We start from the raw sequence: 18133 nt of genomic DNA on the forward strand, positions 1-18133 counted from the left end.
AAATGTGGAAACTATTTCTGCACACTGATTCTAAGCTCGATAACGTTACTGGTGAGATAGGTACATTTGTATACCATACAAGTTCATCATGGTAAAAGTTGCCCTATGTTTCTGTAAATGAGTAATGGACTTCACAACACTGGGGACCTATTTCATGTAATAGTTTTAAGTTATTTGTCCAAACCTTTTATTCCAATAAAACAGAGACAATGTACAACTTGATTATCAACCAACTGATCGGTTGATCGCCGTAAATGATGATCACCTCTCAAAAGGTGTCGCCTGTACACACACATTGGCATTGACTTTTTCATGACCTCTATTCCTCCAGACTCATTCTCCTGAAGGAAATGTAGAGACAAATTTGAAAGATTTTTATCTCACAAATGTTAAGTACAGATAATTATACCCTCGCGTAAGAGCGATTCCCCATTGTCGTATATAACCCAATCCTGTGATGTTCTTGATTGTTTAGGAGCCCTCTAATCTTCGATAAAGGAACAATTATCCAATATAAACTCATGCAAATAGCCACATAGACATTGTGGAAGTGGCAGAGTGAGTGAGCTTAGTTTTACGGGGCTTTTAGCAATATTCCAGTAATATCACAGCGAAGAACACCACACTGTGTATGAGAAGGGGCGCTCCAAATGGAAAGGTGAAATCAAACCTCTAAACTTCTAGAATTCGCCTCGTCACTGAAGGCCCTTTGTTCAATACAATGTGTGAAGCCCAATTTGTGTCCCCCGCCGTTATATTGCTGAATATTGCTAAAAGCGGCGTAAAAATCCAACTCACTCCCCAGATTCTAAAGATCTGACTTTTTCTAAATGTATTTTTTAATGTTAGAAACTAATATGTGTATTTATCAGGTCATTTTACTAGAAGGACGTGGACTTCGGCCCTGTTTTGATGCTTATATTCGCACCTCAAGTTGACGTAGGCGAAGAGTAAAATATGTTTTCATACCTGCAGAGTTCTAAATTACGTGTCATTATCAACAACATATGTTCAAACATATACCAGCAACATCACGGCAGGGGACGCCAGAAATGGGCTTCACACTTTGTACCCATGTGGGAATCGAACGCGGGCCTTCGGAGTGACGAGCAAACGCTTTAACCACTAGACTATCCCACCACGTCAGTGAATTTGAAGTGAGTGACTGCATACTGACCTCCTGAGTCGTCGGTCAGTTGTACAGTGACATTTCCATCTGGAGATGCAACTTGACAATTTCCGAGGATTAAAGAACGGATTGACTATGTCATCCCCTGAAACAAGACGATGTTGTAAAATGTGGGGAAAGACAACGCGTGTCTTCAACGTCATAGGTGCGTTTTTCTGAATCTCTCTGAACCTATACCGCCTTTGGATATCTTTTCCCTGATTGAGTTTTATCTACATACCAGGTTGAATAGCCACAACCATATTGTCAACAGTGACTGATGGGCAGGTCTTGTAGCAGCTTGGTCAAAAGGTCAGCTCATAATGTGATTATAATCATCAATGGTCGTTATTGGTGTTCATATCAGTGCAACCATAGACTATATCTTCCTGGTGGTAATATCAGAAACAGTTAGCTGAAAGGGCAGATAGCACTCTTTCATAACCTGGAAACGAGTTTAACCTGGGATTAACAACATGCTTGATTTACTCAAACCTTCTGGAAGCTTGACCACCAGTCTGACTGGAACACCAAGGCTGACATTTGTGACTGGTTCCAGAGTGTCAGGATACTAGGTATGTCCGGGAACCGACCCTAGTCTGTGTGGCAGCTGTTACGGTCCGCCCTTCTAATCCTGAAACATGTAGGCTGAATCAAAGCTTCATTCACTATAACATTATTTACTCCACGCATTCAAATTGTTTTATTTTTGTGCATGAACTATGATATAATAATTCTCCACCCCCAAACAACAAACAAAAATCACAAAACCAAAACCAAAAAGCCAAAACACAACAAAACAAAACAAAACAAACACACACACGCAACAAAAACAAAACACAAACTTAAAACATAAAACACATTTAGCGAACACATGGGGCCACCATATGGGATCGTACGCATACGAAGTGAAACATAATTATATATCTGCAGCCACATTATCTCTACGCATTGATCAGTTAAAAAATACATACTCCTCCACCCCTACTCTGCCAGTGTGATCGTATGCAGCATCAGCTTCGGACAGATCACAGTGGACGTGGGAGGTCCTCATCTTCAAACGACACCAAGCCACTATTCTTCTGAAGTCTGAAGGTCCATTTCAGTATACCCGTTCCAACCTTTAGGTTGTATGAACACAAAATAACCACAAAGAAAATACGCCTTCTGCTCATGCCCTTTCAATTTATGGTTGTTATGTTGTTATATACACTACTGATACACACGATTAATAGTATAGCGTTATACACACACACACACGCACGCACGCACGCACGCTCATGCACACATACAAACACATACACGCACGCTGCACATGCACACGCACACGAATACACACTCAAACACACTGACAGAGAGGAACTATTATTGAAGGTCTGTGCTTCACAATCCGTGAAGATCCGGTTTAGAATTGATCTTCAGTAACCCATGCTTGAGTGCGGCGTAAAACTAGACCCACTCACTGTGTTTTACACTACGTTCTTACTGTTTCTACAGGACAATCCGATTCCCAAACTCCCGACACGTTTCTGAATCTGTACATGTAAACCAAGATAGCTAAACTTTCTTCTGTGTCACATCTGGGACTGATCTCCCCTTCAGCGTTCACGGCTCCGAAGTTCGAGAAATGGATGCCTTTCTGGTCCATGGTAAGGTTCAAAGTATAGCCTTCCCGATCTTTCATACGGTAGAAGGACACTGCAATCACGCAATAAAACACGCAATGTAATACCTCACCATGACAAATCAGGATATCAAATTACTCTATTTTTATGAGTGAGTGAGTGATTTCGGTTTAACGTTCTGTTACATTACCGTGTGCCTGTTTACTGTGGGAGGGAAGCCTGAGATAAAGCAAGTCTCAGCTAGATTTACCACTTCGGTGGAAACCACCAGCAGGGCGTGGGGCTCACAGCGCTAAAAATCTAATCGAGGCGGGCTCCAGTCGCCGACGGATCAGGCGGTCAGGCTCTGACTTAGTTGTTATGTCATCAGTTCCCCAATTGCGTAGCTCGATGCTCATGCTGTTGATCACTGGATTGTCTGGTCCAGACTCGATTATGTACAGATCGCCGCCATAAAGCTGGAATATTACTGAGTGCGGCGTAAAACTAAACTCACTCCTCCACCTAATCGCTGATCATAGGTTCCAGGTTTAGGAGAACAGACTCCACACGTGCCCTCGTCGTGGACTTTATGATGACTTATTTACCAGTAAATTATAAGAAAATTCAGGTCTATTTACACTATCAGTAACTATATTTCAAGTTTCAAACAGGTCATGTGGAGCACTTTAATTCGAAATGTTAACCCTTAATGTTAACCCTCGTGGTTTTCTCCTGAAATGATTTCACTGTGCATATGCATCGTGCCATCTTTGATGTTTGAGCATGCAAAGTTATTCGTCTCAGAAACTATCTTTATACACGTATTCACCAATAACTGTGGAAAGAACTTGCCGTAAAAGATCGCATTGAATCAAAAGAATTAATAAAACATGAGTTGGAGAAAACATATTCTTACCTTCAGGTTTGTCTATGCCTGGAAAAAGAAACGTCAGTCTCGGTATAAATGTTTACCATATTTTGGAGCATCCAGTACAATTTCATAACGTATGTATTTAAAATCCAATAATACTAGACTGGAACACTGTCATTTGTATATCTGACAATTGATCTGGATGTCCGTTTTATCTTTGTGTATTGTGTTCGTCCCACCCAGTCCTTGACCAGGGACATGGCGAAAAGTTGTACACATGTATACATTCTCCCGGGCTTTATACCTTCAATTACTGAACAGTTGTCAGATGTCTGAACTACGAGACACGTAAACATAACATAAACCTATCTAATGCTTTGTAAAACAAAATCTATTTCTCAAACGTTTTGCCCCCTAACATATGAACATCGGAAGCTCTGTATATCTACACAACAGTCGTAATTCAAAACCATCGGACTGGTACTTTCGGTTCATCAATCACTTGATTGTCCGGTTTGTTGACAGACCACTGTAGTATACCTGGAGCGTTGCTGTGTGGTGTCAGGCGTAGAAACATTCGGTTGATAGGGACATCTGTACCCGTTCAAAGAACAGCTGATGTCACCACTGATTTTCAGTGATCCATTCCTATTTTTGCAGATTCTGAACTATTTTTCCTTTAAAACCAAACGGACTTTTTGTTTTGAATGGATAGTCCAGAATGGGTATTCGTTTTCATTGAATTTCTCTATTTCATGTATTTATGTACAGCTATCAAATACGGAGCACAGAATCAATCAATAGTTCATCAAATGTAAATGTTGTTAAATATGTAATAATACATAGGTAAGACAGGTAGCATTTACTTGTCACTCACGTCTTTCATACATTTGTCCATCCCAGCTCACATCCATATTACATTTCTGTACACCATTAATTCCCATGGTTGAATCAAATAGAAGTTAGCGCCGTTCAGCAATTAAAACTGTTGCGGAATATGTAATACAAAGTTGGAATTGCTAGTATTTACTACTCACGTCTATCACATTTGTCACCAGCCCAACCAAGCTCACATCCATGCGGGCAATCGTAAGTTACACATTACAGACATAGCCCTGGTAGCAGTGACACTGGCGGTCACATCTGTCTCCAGTCCAGCCTGGTTCACAGTCTGAAAAATATACAGCTAGTGCACTTTAAAAATTTGTTTATTTGTTTAGCTGAATCCAACTCAGAACGGCAGTATATTTAAAAATCAATTGTTATGTAACACGAGTTCTGATTGGTCACTGCTAAATTTCCGACCGTATAATCAGCATATACGGTCGCAATTTGAAAACCGATTCACTGAAACCTTTTATGTATCCTTTACATTATTGTTTCTGCAAGGACAATCATTTTACCCAAAAGCCGTTGGTCAATCAACTCCCCTATCCAGCTAAAATGAGTGGAATTTGTGTTAAAAACGACAAAATAGTATCCCAAATTACAATTGGCGGCTATATAACCACCGGTATACGTCCCCAATTCGTCAAAGTAACAGTTATCCCTAAATAATCAAGACAAATCAGACTGCTTGAGTATCGATCTGCCAAATTAGGATACGATACGGAGGACCAGGCCTGGGAGTCGAAAGCCGCCAAACAAGCAGATGGTTGGAGTTATTGGTATTCCTGTACACCCTACCTCCAGTCTCAACATCTACTACAGAATATCTGTAAATCTCTGCCTCCAGTCGGCACGTCTAGGACAGAGTTCCTATACCATCAACCTCCAGTCTCCACATCTACTACAGAATATATGGATATCTCACCTGCCTTGGGTGGCACGTCTAGGACAGAGTTCCTGACAGAGTCTAGTACAGAATATGTAGACACCACCTCACACATCTAGTACAGAATATATGTATACTCTACCCTTTGGCGGCACACCTAGGACAGAGTTCTTGTACACCCTGCAATTCGGTCTTCACGTCTAGTACAGAATATCTGTATGGGCTACCTCTTGGCGGCAAGTCTAGGACAGAGCTCCTGTACCATGACCCTCCAGATCTCCACATCTAGTACCGAATATCTGTACACCCCCTGCGTCCGGGCGGCAATGTCTAGGACAGAGTTCTTTGTTCACCCTACCTCCGGTATTCACGTCCAGAATATATATACCCCCACCCTTTGGCGGCATCAGTCTAGGACAGAGTTCGTGTACACCCTACCTCCAGTCTCTCTACTACAGAATATATGTACACCCTGCCTCTTGTGGCACGTCTAGGACAGAGTTCCTGTTCACCATCAACCTCCGGTCTCCACATCTACTACAGAATATCTGTACATCCCTGCCTTGGCGGCACGTCTAGGACAGAGTTCCTGTACTTCCTACCTCCGGTCTCCACATCTAACTACAGAATATCTGTATACCCTGCCTCTTGGCGGCACGTCTAGGACAGAGTTCCTGCTGACCCTACCTCCGGTCTCCACATCTACTACAGAATATCTGTTATACCCTAGACCAGAGTTCCGTCCGGGCGGCGTCTAGGACTAGAGAGAGTTCCTGTACCATCCCTACCTCCGGTCTCCACATCCTACTGGTACAGAATATCTGTATACCCTACCTCTTGGCGGCACGTCTAGGACAGAGTTCTTGTTCACCCTACCTCCGGTCTCCAGTACTGGTACAGAATATCTGTTTCTCAAACACGTTGGCAACGATGTTGTTCGTTTAGCACATGTTGTGCAGTCTCTCGGCATAGCATGCCCTGATCACTTGCAGGTAGCCGAACTACCAGGGTTCAACTTTCCTAATGAAAGAAAATTTCATGGATCCAACTGGATTATGGATCCAGAGAACGATTTTCATCAGAAGCCTCGCAGTATGAAAAAGACTATATCAAACACTTGCTCATAATAATTGCAACAACTCTCTCCCCTAGTGGGCATGTGGCTATATTAATCATTCAGCGACCTTTAGTAGTTGGCAGCTGTGCCGATTGGCATACTGGTTAATATACGTGCGCCTGATATACTGTTGTGCATAGCTTACCAGCTTTCTTGAAACACACATAGGGGCGGTCAAGAAAACAATATGATCGTCGCCATTCACCAGTACTGAGTATCATCACGCACTCTCCGTAAGTCCGACCAGAAGCCCAGTTTGAATAACTGTACTGAAACTGAAACAGGTGATCATAAGTTTGTGTGTGCATTGCTGTCTTTGAACAACTCTCCAATTTAAGTGTTTACAGCAGTCGTAATTCAAAATCTGGCATTTCCGGGACATCAATCACATCTCCAAATTAAGAAGAGGATGGGGGAGGACTCGAGCCTGGACCAGACAATCCAGTGATCAACAGTATGAGCATCTACGCAACTGGAATACGACGACATGTGTCAACCATGTCAGCGAGCCTGAACACCCGATCCCGTCAGTCGCCTCTTACGACAAGCATGGGTTGCTGAAGACCTATTCTAACCCTGATCTTTACGGGTACCGAATTTGTGGGCTGGAGAGTGTTGACAAAAACCAAATTGAATTTGTACTTTACTGAGAATATGTAATCTCAAATTAAACATTTGTTACAGTCAAATACGCATGTTCGTGAGAAGCTACTGCCAGCACTCAGTTAATATAATAGAAGACAGTTAGTTCCACTTAATTATAATATAAATTGCATCTTTATATCTATAGTTTTGTTATTATAAAAATCCATCTGAAACATAGAATCAAAATCCAACCCATTATAGTGCTGTTGCTTTCCTTTTATGCCAGTGATATCCAAAATAATATCAAACTAGCACTTTACTTCGATATCTTTGGTGATTGGTGACAATCATTTCTTCTTACCTCATATTCGTTGTTCCATTTATAACTTCCATATTTGCGACGTAGCCCGATCCATGCACTCGACTGACCACCGAGAAGATCTAGAAATGGTTTCGTTCATGAGAGACATCTTTGAACAAACTCGGAACATTTTCATGTGACATATATTTGTTTACCTTGAGAGTAATTATGATCACATGGGACATTTTCGTTGAACTTTGCAAAAAAGTCAGAATTTGTATATCTGATACAACTGAAGTTCATATTAAATGTTTTCACTGCAGACATAGTACATGCACATGCCTTACCCAAACTGCAGTATCGATTATGTACCCGCATAACCAGTATCAGTGTGTTTTGCGAGTATCAATGCATCTACAATACATTTATACATACCTTGAACTACTTTATTCTCCGCTTCGTTTTCAATCACGGCTAGAGAGGCTTTATGGTTATTTTTACACCGCCTATGCGCATCAGGTGTCTCAGTTTTTTCGTCCACAAGCTTGAAGCACTTTGAACCCCCCTTTCTCCAGCCTTCGGGGCAGACTGTATATGAGAACAACTGAGAATAGATATACCTACCCCCTACACAGATTCAAGCAATTGGCGTCCAAGGCACACCAGGGATGACGATGACATACATGGATCACTGGAATCAGTAATTACACCAGAACCTGATTTCTAAAACAAACTTAAGTTTATACTCAAATTTCAAACTGAGTTTAACAATTTGAAACAGCTGAATTTCTAACTCAACTGCATTTTAAAAATCAAACAGCCAAACCAACTCAGGTAACCTATATACTGAACTTAAATTGTCTACTATGTTTGAGTTTAATATCGCTTTCTGGGAAATGCATTTTCCTGCGTTTTTCTCAAATTTGAGTACAAACCTTTAACTTAAGTCAAAACCCAAGTTTTCGCAAAAGTGTTAGCATGTCCTGCAGAGCAACCTACTCAGACAATCTGCACCAGAACAAATCTGTTACCTGACGAGGTAATCTGATCCAATCGTGTAGGGATGCAGAAAAATATGCAGTGCAAAATATTATGTTGTCAGCCATATATTCAATGATTAAATAAATAAAGTTATATCATGCGTGACAATGAACAAGGTTCAATATCGGACGGATGCAGTTCACATAAATACACATTGTAAAAAATGTGGTCATGGATGAATCCCATTCTTTCGTATGGGTGACAATGAACAATTTCAAAGTTAAAGAGTGAGGAGTGAGTTTATTTTTTAGCCGCACTCAGCAATATTCCAGCTACCAGGTGTCGGTCAAAAAAAGGTAATCGGTCTGTAAATAATCAGTGATCCAGTGATCAACAGTATGAGCATCAATCTACGCAAATTGGATACGATGGCATGTGTAAACTAAGTCATCGAGCCTGACCATCCAATCCCGTTGGTCGCCTCTTCAGAGACGACAAGCATGGGTTACTGAAGATCAGTTCTTAACCCTAACCTTCATGGGTCTCAAAGTTAAAGATAGTAGATGGTGATATACGTTTGTGACTGAAAATAAAATAAATGAATAAATACCTAAATGAATAATCGCAGCCAAATATCCCCTTATTCATACCTTGGTTTCTCCCACCGTCAGCCGTGTTGGGAAGAAAGACAAGCAAAGTAAGCAACAGAACAACACCCATCTCTGTTGAAGTGTACGAGCACACTGTTGAACAACCTTCTGTGGTATGCTGGAGAGACAGACCAATCGTCATTAACTTGAAGCAAATAATAGCTTTCACGGACGCCCACTGTTAGGCTTTACACGACAATAACTCAGGATTAATACGAATGCTATTATGTCGAATTTGGACACATTAAACATAATTGGTAAAGTTATCATAATCATGTATTTAAACTTCCATTAATATCAACGGAGTTTGTCATGTTTAGCGCTTGTCCACAATGCGTCATCAAAAATAGTGTAGGCAGCGTGGGAAATGATATTTTGCCCTCCAGAATAATGGAACAGCCCAATTAGCAATGAAGCAGGGGTGTGTCGTTTGGAGTAAGGTAGTAGTAGTTATTTGCTTTATTTAATGTGGCACGCACAACTAAGATATTTCGGCGACAGGGTAGTACACTTATTAAGAAATGAGGGGAAAAATAGAATTTTGAAAAGAGTGGTGTTACTACCAAAAAAACCTAACAACTGAGTATTAAGGAAATTTGAATGGGATGCCGAATTAAAAGGTGAAAACAATATGAAATAGGTAAAAGAGTATTAGAGATTTTCAATTTAATATAGATGTGGTGTAGTAAATGGTTATAAAGTTAAAGAACATATATACACATTTATAACATTTTTTAAAATGATAAAAAGTGGTATTATTGTTTTTGTTGCTAGATTGTTTGGAATAACTTTGTATGAATGAGATATTTAGTGAGTGGTTTAATTAATTCGGGATTTGTTAGAATGTGCTTGACATCAGAAGAGTACTACTGGTTTTAATCTACATACCCAAAATAGCCTTAAACAACCCTATCCTTCCGGCAAACTCCAGTATCTTCACAGCAGAACTCGCAGCCATAGTTCAGGCCTTGCAAGCAACATCTGACCAACAAACACTACCATCTGCATTTTTACGGATTCCTTAAGCTCCATACAGGCTCTCAAAAATTACTCTACAACATAAAGACCAGATCTAATAAATAACATATACAGAAGAATACTATACGACCAAAACAATAATAATCAAATACATTTTATCTGGGTCACATATCGGAGTCCATGGCAACGAAATGGACATCCTTGTCAGTTGTGTGTAATTGTGAAACCAGTAAAAGACTGTAAAACCAGTAAAAGACTGTAAAACTTATCAATTTTTCATGATATATCCATGTCTCCATGTAAAGACTGAGAATTCTCAAAATGAATAAAGATGTCTTACCAACCAACACTTGTCATTTTTTTAAACCTTGTGTAAGCAGAGTGGGAAGACACCATAGAACAGGTCTGTTCATTAACCAACTAACTGGTCAAGTTCATTTTAGCAGGGGTAGAACAGGTCAGATCGGTGTATTCCCATTAACTTCACTTCCTGATCACTGGACCGTATCATGTTGTTTTAACCTGTAGGCAGTATGGGAATACACCCCATATAGCTTGAATATGACGTGTGGCGTTAAACAACAAACAAACAAATGTGTACATTAGAGGGTAATACCATTACTTATTTCAACATGTCAGACAATGTATGTATCATCATAATTCGGTCTTTAAAGCATTTTTGAAACTTCCAGATGTTAATATCCGTGAATATGTGAGGTTTACCGTCAATGTCTACCGGGATGTTGTACATGCAGACATCGCGAAGAGAAAGAACGAACTTATTTAGCTTATCATGTCTCCCTTTATTCGTGGTTGGAGAAACCACAATCAGTTTGGTATAGGCATGGAGTGAAGGTAGTTTTTTTATATTGATATTATGATGTACGGCGCATTAAGTTTAGGAATATCGATCTGGACATAACCCACACGGGTTGTCAGCCCTCATCACAAGCATGATGACGTCATCTTAGGCCACAGAGGTAGGAGGACACATCATTAATCAATAACCCATGAAAACACTTCTAAGAGGTATGTGAGACTTATGGTCCACATTGCCCCCAACATAATATACGAAAATGGTTGTTTAACGGGTTCAGACACAAGTGTGTTTGCCATATGTATTTCAAACATACTCCTACTGAACATCACCTCGTCAGAGTAGAACTGCAACTTCAACAAAATTGGATTACAGCAGCATCACTTTCTCTGCCAACATGAAACAGGTTCCTGAACGGAAATGCACGTGTGCCAGTCCATGATCACATCAGATCACATGATACAGCGCATGTAGACGTAAAATGTTCATACCTCATGGTAGAAGGAGTCACAACTGATGCATAAAGAACTCTTTGTTGGGCTGAATTTCCGGGGAAGGTTTAGGTCTACCGTCTACATGTAGAACATGTGACCTCGTGAGTGTTATTTCCAGGTATAGTTCTTGACGTGCACCATGTACATGTGGAACTAGTGTTCAAGGTGATTCGCTTAGGTACAAGTGGAGCTACTTGGTGCATTTTGGCCTGGTCAGGATGGTGTTCCGGAATAAGTGTGCACCAAGTGTGTCGGATATAGAGATTATTACACGGGCAAGTGAGTCATAATTTTGCACGCGTTTCGTATAAGTCATGACACACTTGCTCGAATTTTAATCATTTCTTTATTATCCATTTTATTCATGTACATTTGTGCAGTAAAACAGGGTAAGCAAGTGTGACGGCCCTGTCAATTGACGTCACGTTCCATTGTTTAATTACCTCACAGACGACGAAATAATGTGGTTGCTAGGCAAAAGTGCACATAGTGCAACACATATTGAAAAGATGGCATGACTAATGTTCCACCGTATGGATAATGATATAAGCTATACATTACATTATTTTTAAATACAAAGCATCCGGTGTTATAGAGACGATGATTACTTGTGACCTTTCTCACAACCTGTCCTACATCCTGACAGACTGAATTGATACCCTTCTTGTTATCAAATGTAACTATTTCAACTTCTACCACCACAAAACCAACACTACTGCTTCGACGACTGTTTCCTCCACTACCACTACCACAAGAGGTCTGATTTCGATTTTCCCATTGTGAATTTCCTCTTCCTCAAAAAAGGAACTGCATCAGTGATCAGTTATGCCATGATGCGTCAAATCTACAAATGTCCTTCATATGTCAACCATGGACGTTTTGAAAGTTTTACTGAATTGTTAACGTGATCAAACAATCGTGGAAGTAAGTGCAAGTTGTATATATACGTCCAAGACATTTTTTTATGAAACCGTCACCTGACGAAGGGTGAGTGAGTGAGTGAGGTATTATTTAACGTCACATCGGCAATATTTCAGCCATATCGTGACGAGAACACATGTGACACCGAAACGGAATAGATGTATACTATAAAAACCTGTCGACGAAGGACAGTAAAGAACTAGAATATCACAATTACAACTATAGATCGCCAACAACTGAAGGTAGATCAACAAAAAAGGGACCATGGGGACTTACAGTACTTTTGCTACCTGCATGGACCCTAGTTGGATTTATATCATCCCTTCAGCCGGTGGCGATTGAAACCAAATTTCGCCAATATTAAAATGACAAGAATACTACATTTAAAACAGCTGGTAAATTTAAATTTCCTTTGAATGTTTCGGGACTTACGTACCCTCTCAGGAGGATAATAGTTTTACGCTACTTCAACCCCCTTTGAGGGTACAGCCACTAACAATCTCAGTTACTAATCTAAACTACCAATAATAAAATATGTATCTATTTACAAATCAGTTAACGAGTCTAATTCTTTTAAAAATGCAATAACTAAATGAGAACTTATTTTACTACAAAGATCCTTCATAGTTTGTGATTGGAAATAGATATCCCTTGTGATGGAATATTCAACACAGTCAAGCAGGACATGCTTGACCGTGATTCTTTCATCACAAGGGATACAAAACGGAGGATCCTCACCTTTTAATAGGTACTCATGAGTATATCTTGTGTGGCCAATACGACATCGTCTTATGATGACCTCTTCAAATCTGGACTGACAACCCAAGCAGGTGTAACCGGTAGTTGGTTTTATGTCATGTAATTTATTGATATCTACTTGGGTGTCCCACTTCTTTTGCATCAGATCACGGATATAAGATCTAATAGCAGCTTTATAATCAGAGTATGGGATCAGAAGTGGTGTCACAGATTTGTTGAGTGCTGCCTTAGCAGCAAGATCGGCCATTGTGTTCCCAGAAATGCCAACGTGGCTGGGTAACCAACAAGAGACGATATCGCATTGGCCAGTAGCAAGATCATTATACAATTCAAGAATTTCTAATAAAAGTGGATGTTTACAAGAAAGATTTTTAATAGCCTGAATACAATGAAAAGAGAATCGGAAAAGATTATGTATTGTTTATATTTACGGTATTTATTAATATATTTAAGAGCTGTTAATATGGCATTAGCTTCAGCTGTGAAAATAGAGCTGTTATTTGGTCGTCGAGCAGATATTGTTCTGGATCCAATGACAGTGGCACATGCCACCGCGCCACCATCCTTGGATCCATCTGTAAATAAGGATTTGTATGTATTATATTAATTTTTTAATTGATTATATTCTTGTTTATATTTTAATTCATTAGTTACAGATTTCTTAAACTTTGTCACAGTTAGGTAAACTTCAGGCCTCACCAGCTGCCAAGGAGGAGGAGAAAGAAGACGGGAAGGAGATATATTTTCCAGCTTAATGCCGGCAGTAGAAATGAATGGTTTAATTCTCAAACCAAGAGACGGAACAAGAGAAGGCTTTTTGTTGTACAGATCTTCATTAAGAGGATTAAAAACACAGTTAAATGCAGGATTTGACTCATTAGAATATAGTTTTGCTACATACTGCATGGATAATTTTATATGGCGTTGTGTAAGAGATGGCTCATCGGCCTCGACGTAGAGACTGTCAACAGGAGAAGTTCTAAAGGACCCAAGACAAAGTCTTAGACCTTGGTGGTGGACAGAATCTAATAGTTTGAGGTTGCTTTTGCAGGCTCCACCATAAAGGATGGAACCATAATCAAGTTTGGAACGTACCAGTGATCGATATAGATGTAGGAGGGTAGCTTGATCCCCTCCCCACTTAGAATTGGAACCTGACGAAGGGATCTGTAATGGTCCCGAAACGTTGTGTGGGAAGAAAAAAGAAGCATTTAAATCCATAAAAAATATCTTGGATATTATAAAGTTGCAGCCACAGATCAAAGCCTGAAAAAGATGAAGTGTTCTAATTATCTCTTTGTCTCCAGTTCGGGTGAGTAAATCTCAAAGTTCCTCGCCAAACGACCTGTCTGGATCCGAGCAGAAATACAGTTGTCATTGTAGGATGTTCTTTGTAACAAACCTACACTCAGATGTGGCCTCCTTGCCTTGTCAAAGCTGTCTTTCAAGTACATTCCATGAAATATCACAACTGTGACTTACCGGCTCATGATGAAATTAAGCCATAGTGTAAAGAAGTATGCTACGAAGACACACGGCAAAATGTAGGGATGCAGACAGCCTACAAAACATACATTTTGAAAATGTATTTCTCTTTTTAAAATCCAGATTTGAAGTTCCCACTGAATCAGTCAGGTGGCCAGAGGAGGTGCGTTTACATAGAAAGAAGCCTGTGAGTGCGTTGAACGTTTCATGCAGGAATTCGTATTTCAGACAGACTGCGAAAATGACCCCATCCCCACTCCCCCGACTCCATGCTGTGCAGGGCTAGGGTTATACATTTATTTGACGCTGACATCACCATGTTGAAGATTTTATTTTCAGAACATAAGTAAAATTTGACATTTTATGTATGCTAATCAAATTAATCTCTCTAGTCATCGACATATAGTGAAATGTTTGTCAGACATTTACTATACGGCACATGTAGAATCTGGTAGTAAATTTCAAGGTGAACCTTTGACAACACCATTCGCCCATAGCCGCTACAGTCATGAGCAGATAACATCTACACTGCTGATGAGTAGCCAATGAGAGACTAACTGGAAACCCATGGGGTTTGTATAGGTTTACACCCTGGCCTTTATTGGGTGAAGGCATGAAGTTTCGCCTGATTTTCCATTGAATATGATCAGGAACGTCTCTGTTGCGTTCTAATATGGATTCTGACTGACAGTTCCTGCGATATCAGCAAACAGTTCTGCAATTCCGACGAGAGCTAAGCACAGGCATTGGCGTCAAACGGCTGACAAACAGACATAACATGACTCTTTCTGACTGGGAGAAGGTGATACTGATGTTTAATTAGAGCATAGAGGTTTGGTTATCAACGATGTGAGTGGCCAACAGATTGCAGGGTTTGGAATGGCTGCTGTGTCAGAGTTGTGGACTGGCTTGTGTGAAGAGTTCACTGTTATGACCTGAAATAAATTCACAAAATGACAGAAACAAATAAACATCATGGATAACGGTTTATATCTGTTTACCGATTCAGTTAATAATGACGATTTGTTTAAATATTTAGTATTGCCTGATATAATGACCGGCATACATGTTCTGATTATACACGTACCTTCCATATGATCGTCCATGTACTTTGTCCAGTCGAAGCCTCATCCACGAGAGCTACAGTCCTGTTGAAACAACACACCATGTCTACAAAACATGTTTCTATTGAAAACAACACCCTGCTACTGTTAGAAATCATGAATAACTTGTCTTACATAATGATATGGTATTATCAGCTATTTATGATATGAAGGTTTAACTGCCTTAGATTAAATTACTCTGGCATTTCTCAAATAATATACAAATTAGCGTCCTCGTGCTTTAACTATAATAGTTCAGGGCGAAAGTGTGCTTTATTACACTATACATGGTGGTAGAGCGAACTGTATTTCTTAATTATATGGTGCCCTGGTATATTGTCATTGTATGATATTCTGAAATGATTCTTTGTACATTTGTAGTGAGTGAGTGAGTGAGTGAGTATGGTTGTACGCCGCTTTTAGCAATATTCCAGCAATATCACGGCACCAGAAATGGGCTTCACACATTGTACCCATGTGGGGTATCGAACCAGGATCTTGTACATTTGTACATATCCCAGTATAATATACTGCATGGGATCCTCAACTGAGGAAGTTGATGACCTTCTGATACAAATAATTTAATGCCGTATAATTCAGTGTATGACAGCCACATCCGTACACCTGTATGACCAATTGCATGACGCAATTCGTTGTATGGCATCCTGATATTATTCTCTGCGTGACATCGTGATGTGATTCATTGCATGATATCCTGATCAAATCGATGACCTTCTGATACAAATCATCATATGACGTATGACCTCATTAATGAGATCCTGATATATTCCCCTGTGTGACATCAATGATTCAATAAAAACACCATATAATTATTCGTATACAAATTATGACGTGTAATTCACTTTTTGGGAATCTGATATTATTCACTGTGCGACATTGTGATATGATTCACTATATGTGATCCTGGCAGGACAGTGTTTGACATTATCAAATGATTGACTGTACAAATGGCATATGATTGTGTTTATACGTACGACATTCTGATATAATTTGATTTCCAAATGACAATAAGACCAAAAGACCACCGCTTTTTGTAGACATTTTCAAGAGGTTCGTTCTTAGCAGACTTTGAAAACGGGTGGATTTGAACCATGAGAGCAGTTGTTACAGACACTTTGTTCCAAATAAAGTTTTGCATGATTTTTCAAGTTGTGTATCCAACACCATAGACTGATCATGAGACTGAAAAATAAGGACCATATGTGGAGAATGCTAGCTCATATTTTACAGCAACTACTGCCAGGTCAAGGTGATTTCATGCAGTCCACAGTGATATAACTGGGTTACTTTGTAGCATAAAACGATATTGACTCTCACTCTGCTATACGTGTCTACCAACCTGTGTCTCGTTTCTGAATTTGTACGAGGGTACAAGATTACAAGTGAACACCACTTCTGTGTAGCCTGGCAGCTGAAACAGTGGGAATACCTCCGACTGGACCACATCAGAGACTTTGTCCATTATTCCGAAGCCGATGTCTTCCCTCAGAGAACATCTGGAGGAGGTAATAAAAACAGAAGTAGATGTAAACACTGAGTCCATGGAACGCCATCTTCGTTACACTCTGTCACTCACCTTAATTTTCACATCAACATGAACAGCCAACGTATATGAGAAAGAGAATAACTAAATCTTCACCTCTCAAAGATTGTCTGTTTTCAGTAATATTATTTAGACACACCAGTATTCTAAGCAGAATAAATTAATCACTGATGTAGATCTGTCGATAGATCTGTCCATCTTGAACAATTTTAACAGGGGCACGGTAAAAGAGGCCTTGTGGCTCTGACTAAATTACGTCGAATTTGGGTTAAGGTCGAATCTGTAGAATGATGCACGAGCCTCAACACTGTAGCAAGAAACACGTGTCTTTAAACAGTTACTAAAGTCCATTCCTTACGTTGTTTCCTGAATATAACCGAAGAGGTAGAACTTAATAATGCTCACTCGATTGCTGCTGCTAGGAAAGCATCATATGTGCATGGAAACTAAATTTCTTACACATTGAAGTCACATAGATATAATATCACTATACATGGAATAAACCTCGTTGTTGGGACTTTTCAGAAGCTAAAACATTAGCAACGTTTTATTACATCATGAGAAAATCATTCATGTCAAGCTTTCCTGTTCCTGTCTGTAGTGAGTAACAAAGAATATGTTACTTTTACCAACTTGATTCCAAATAATGTTCTATATCCAACACATGACAATGTATTGCCTTTACATGTCTTAAAGTATGTTCAGGGGAGCTTCGCCGTCTTCGTACCTACCCTAAGTCGTCAGTCAGTCGTACAGTAACCTTTCCATCTGGAGATGCAGCTTGACAGCTCCAGGGGTAAAACAACGGATTGACGACGTCATTCCCTGAAACAAGAAGATGGACAAGTTAAAGGTGTGTTTTCCAAACCTTCTGAACCTGTCCTGCCTTTGGAAACTTCTCCCCCTGATTTCAGTTTGTACCTCCATACCAGGTTAAATGCCACATCCAAATTGCAAC

The 18133-nt window shown here is 39.8% G+C and overlaps 2 protein-coding genes across 3 annotated transcripts in view; both read right to left on the minus strand.

Moving 5' to 3' along the window:
• Window positions 1-2754: 2754 nt before the first annotated feature.
• LOC124261953 (snaclec bothroinsularin subunit alpha-like) lies at window positions 2755-9185 on the minus strand. Its single transcript, XM_046696317.1, has 7 exons — window positions 9055-9185; window positions 7859-8011; window positions 7484-7563; window positions 6683-6812; window positions 4684-4817; window positions 3692-3709; window positions 2755-2866 (listed from the first exon to the last, which is right to left on the minus strand). The coding sequence occupies exons 1-5, from the start codon at window positions 9122-9124 to the stop codon at window positions 4741-4743; spliced, it is 510 nt and encodes a 169-aa protein (XP_046552273.1). The 5' UTR covers window positions 9125-9185; the 3' UTR covers window positions 2755-2866; window positions 3692-3709; window positions 4684-4740.
• A 6112-nt stretch (window positions 9186-15297) lies between these two features.
• The window catches only part of LOC124261948, a 60282-nt gene continuing 57446 nt past the window's right edge, over window positions 15298-18133 (minus strand). For both annotated transcript variants that reach the window (XM_046696309.1, XM_046696312.1), the window contains exons 10-12: window positions 17907-18000; window positions 16972-17128; window positions 15298-15443 (exon numbers count right to left, since the gene is read on the minus strand). In XM_046696309.1, coding sequence (XP_046552265.1) covers window positions 15324-15443; window positions 16972-17128; window positions 17907-18000 — 371 coding nt within the window. In that variant the 3' untranslated portion in view covers window positions 15298-15323. The remainder of the gene's footprint in view (window positions 15444-16971; window positions 17129-17906; window positions 18001-18133) is intronic.

This window comes from Haliotis rubra, unplaced genomic scaffold, assembly GCF_003918875.1.
Source record: "Haliotis rubra isolate DU_JTF1 unplaced genomic scaffold, ASM391887v1 Scf819, whole genome shotgun sequence".
NCBI lineage: Eukaryota > Metazoa > Mollusca > Gastropoda > Lepetellida > Haliotidae > Haliotis > Haliotis rubra.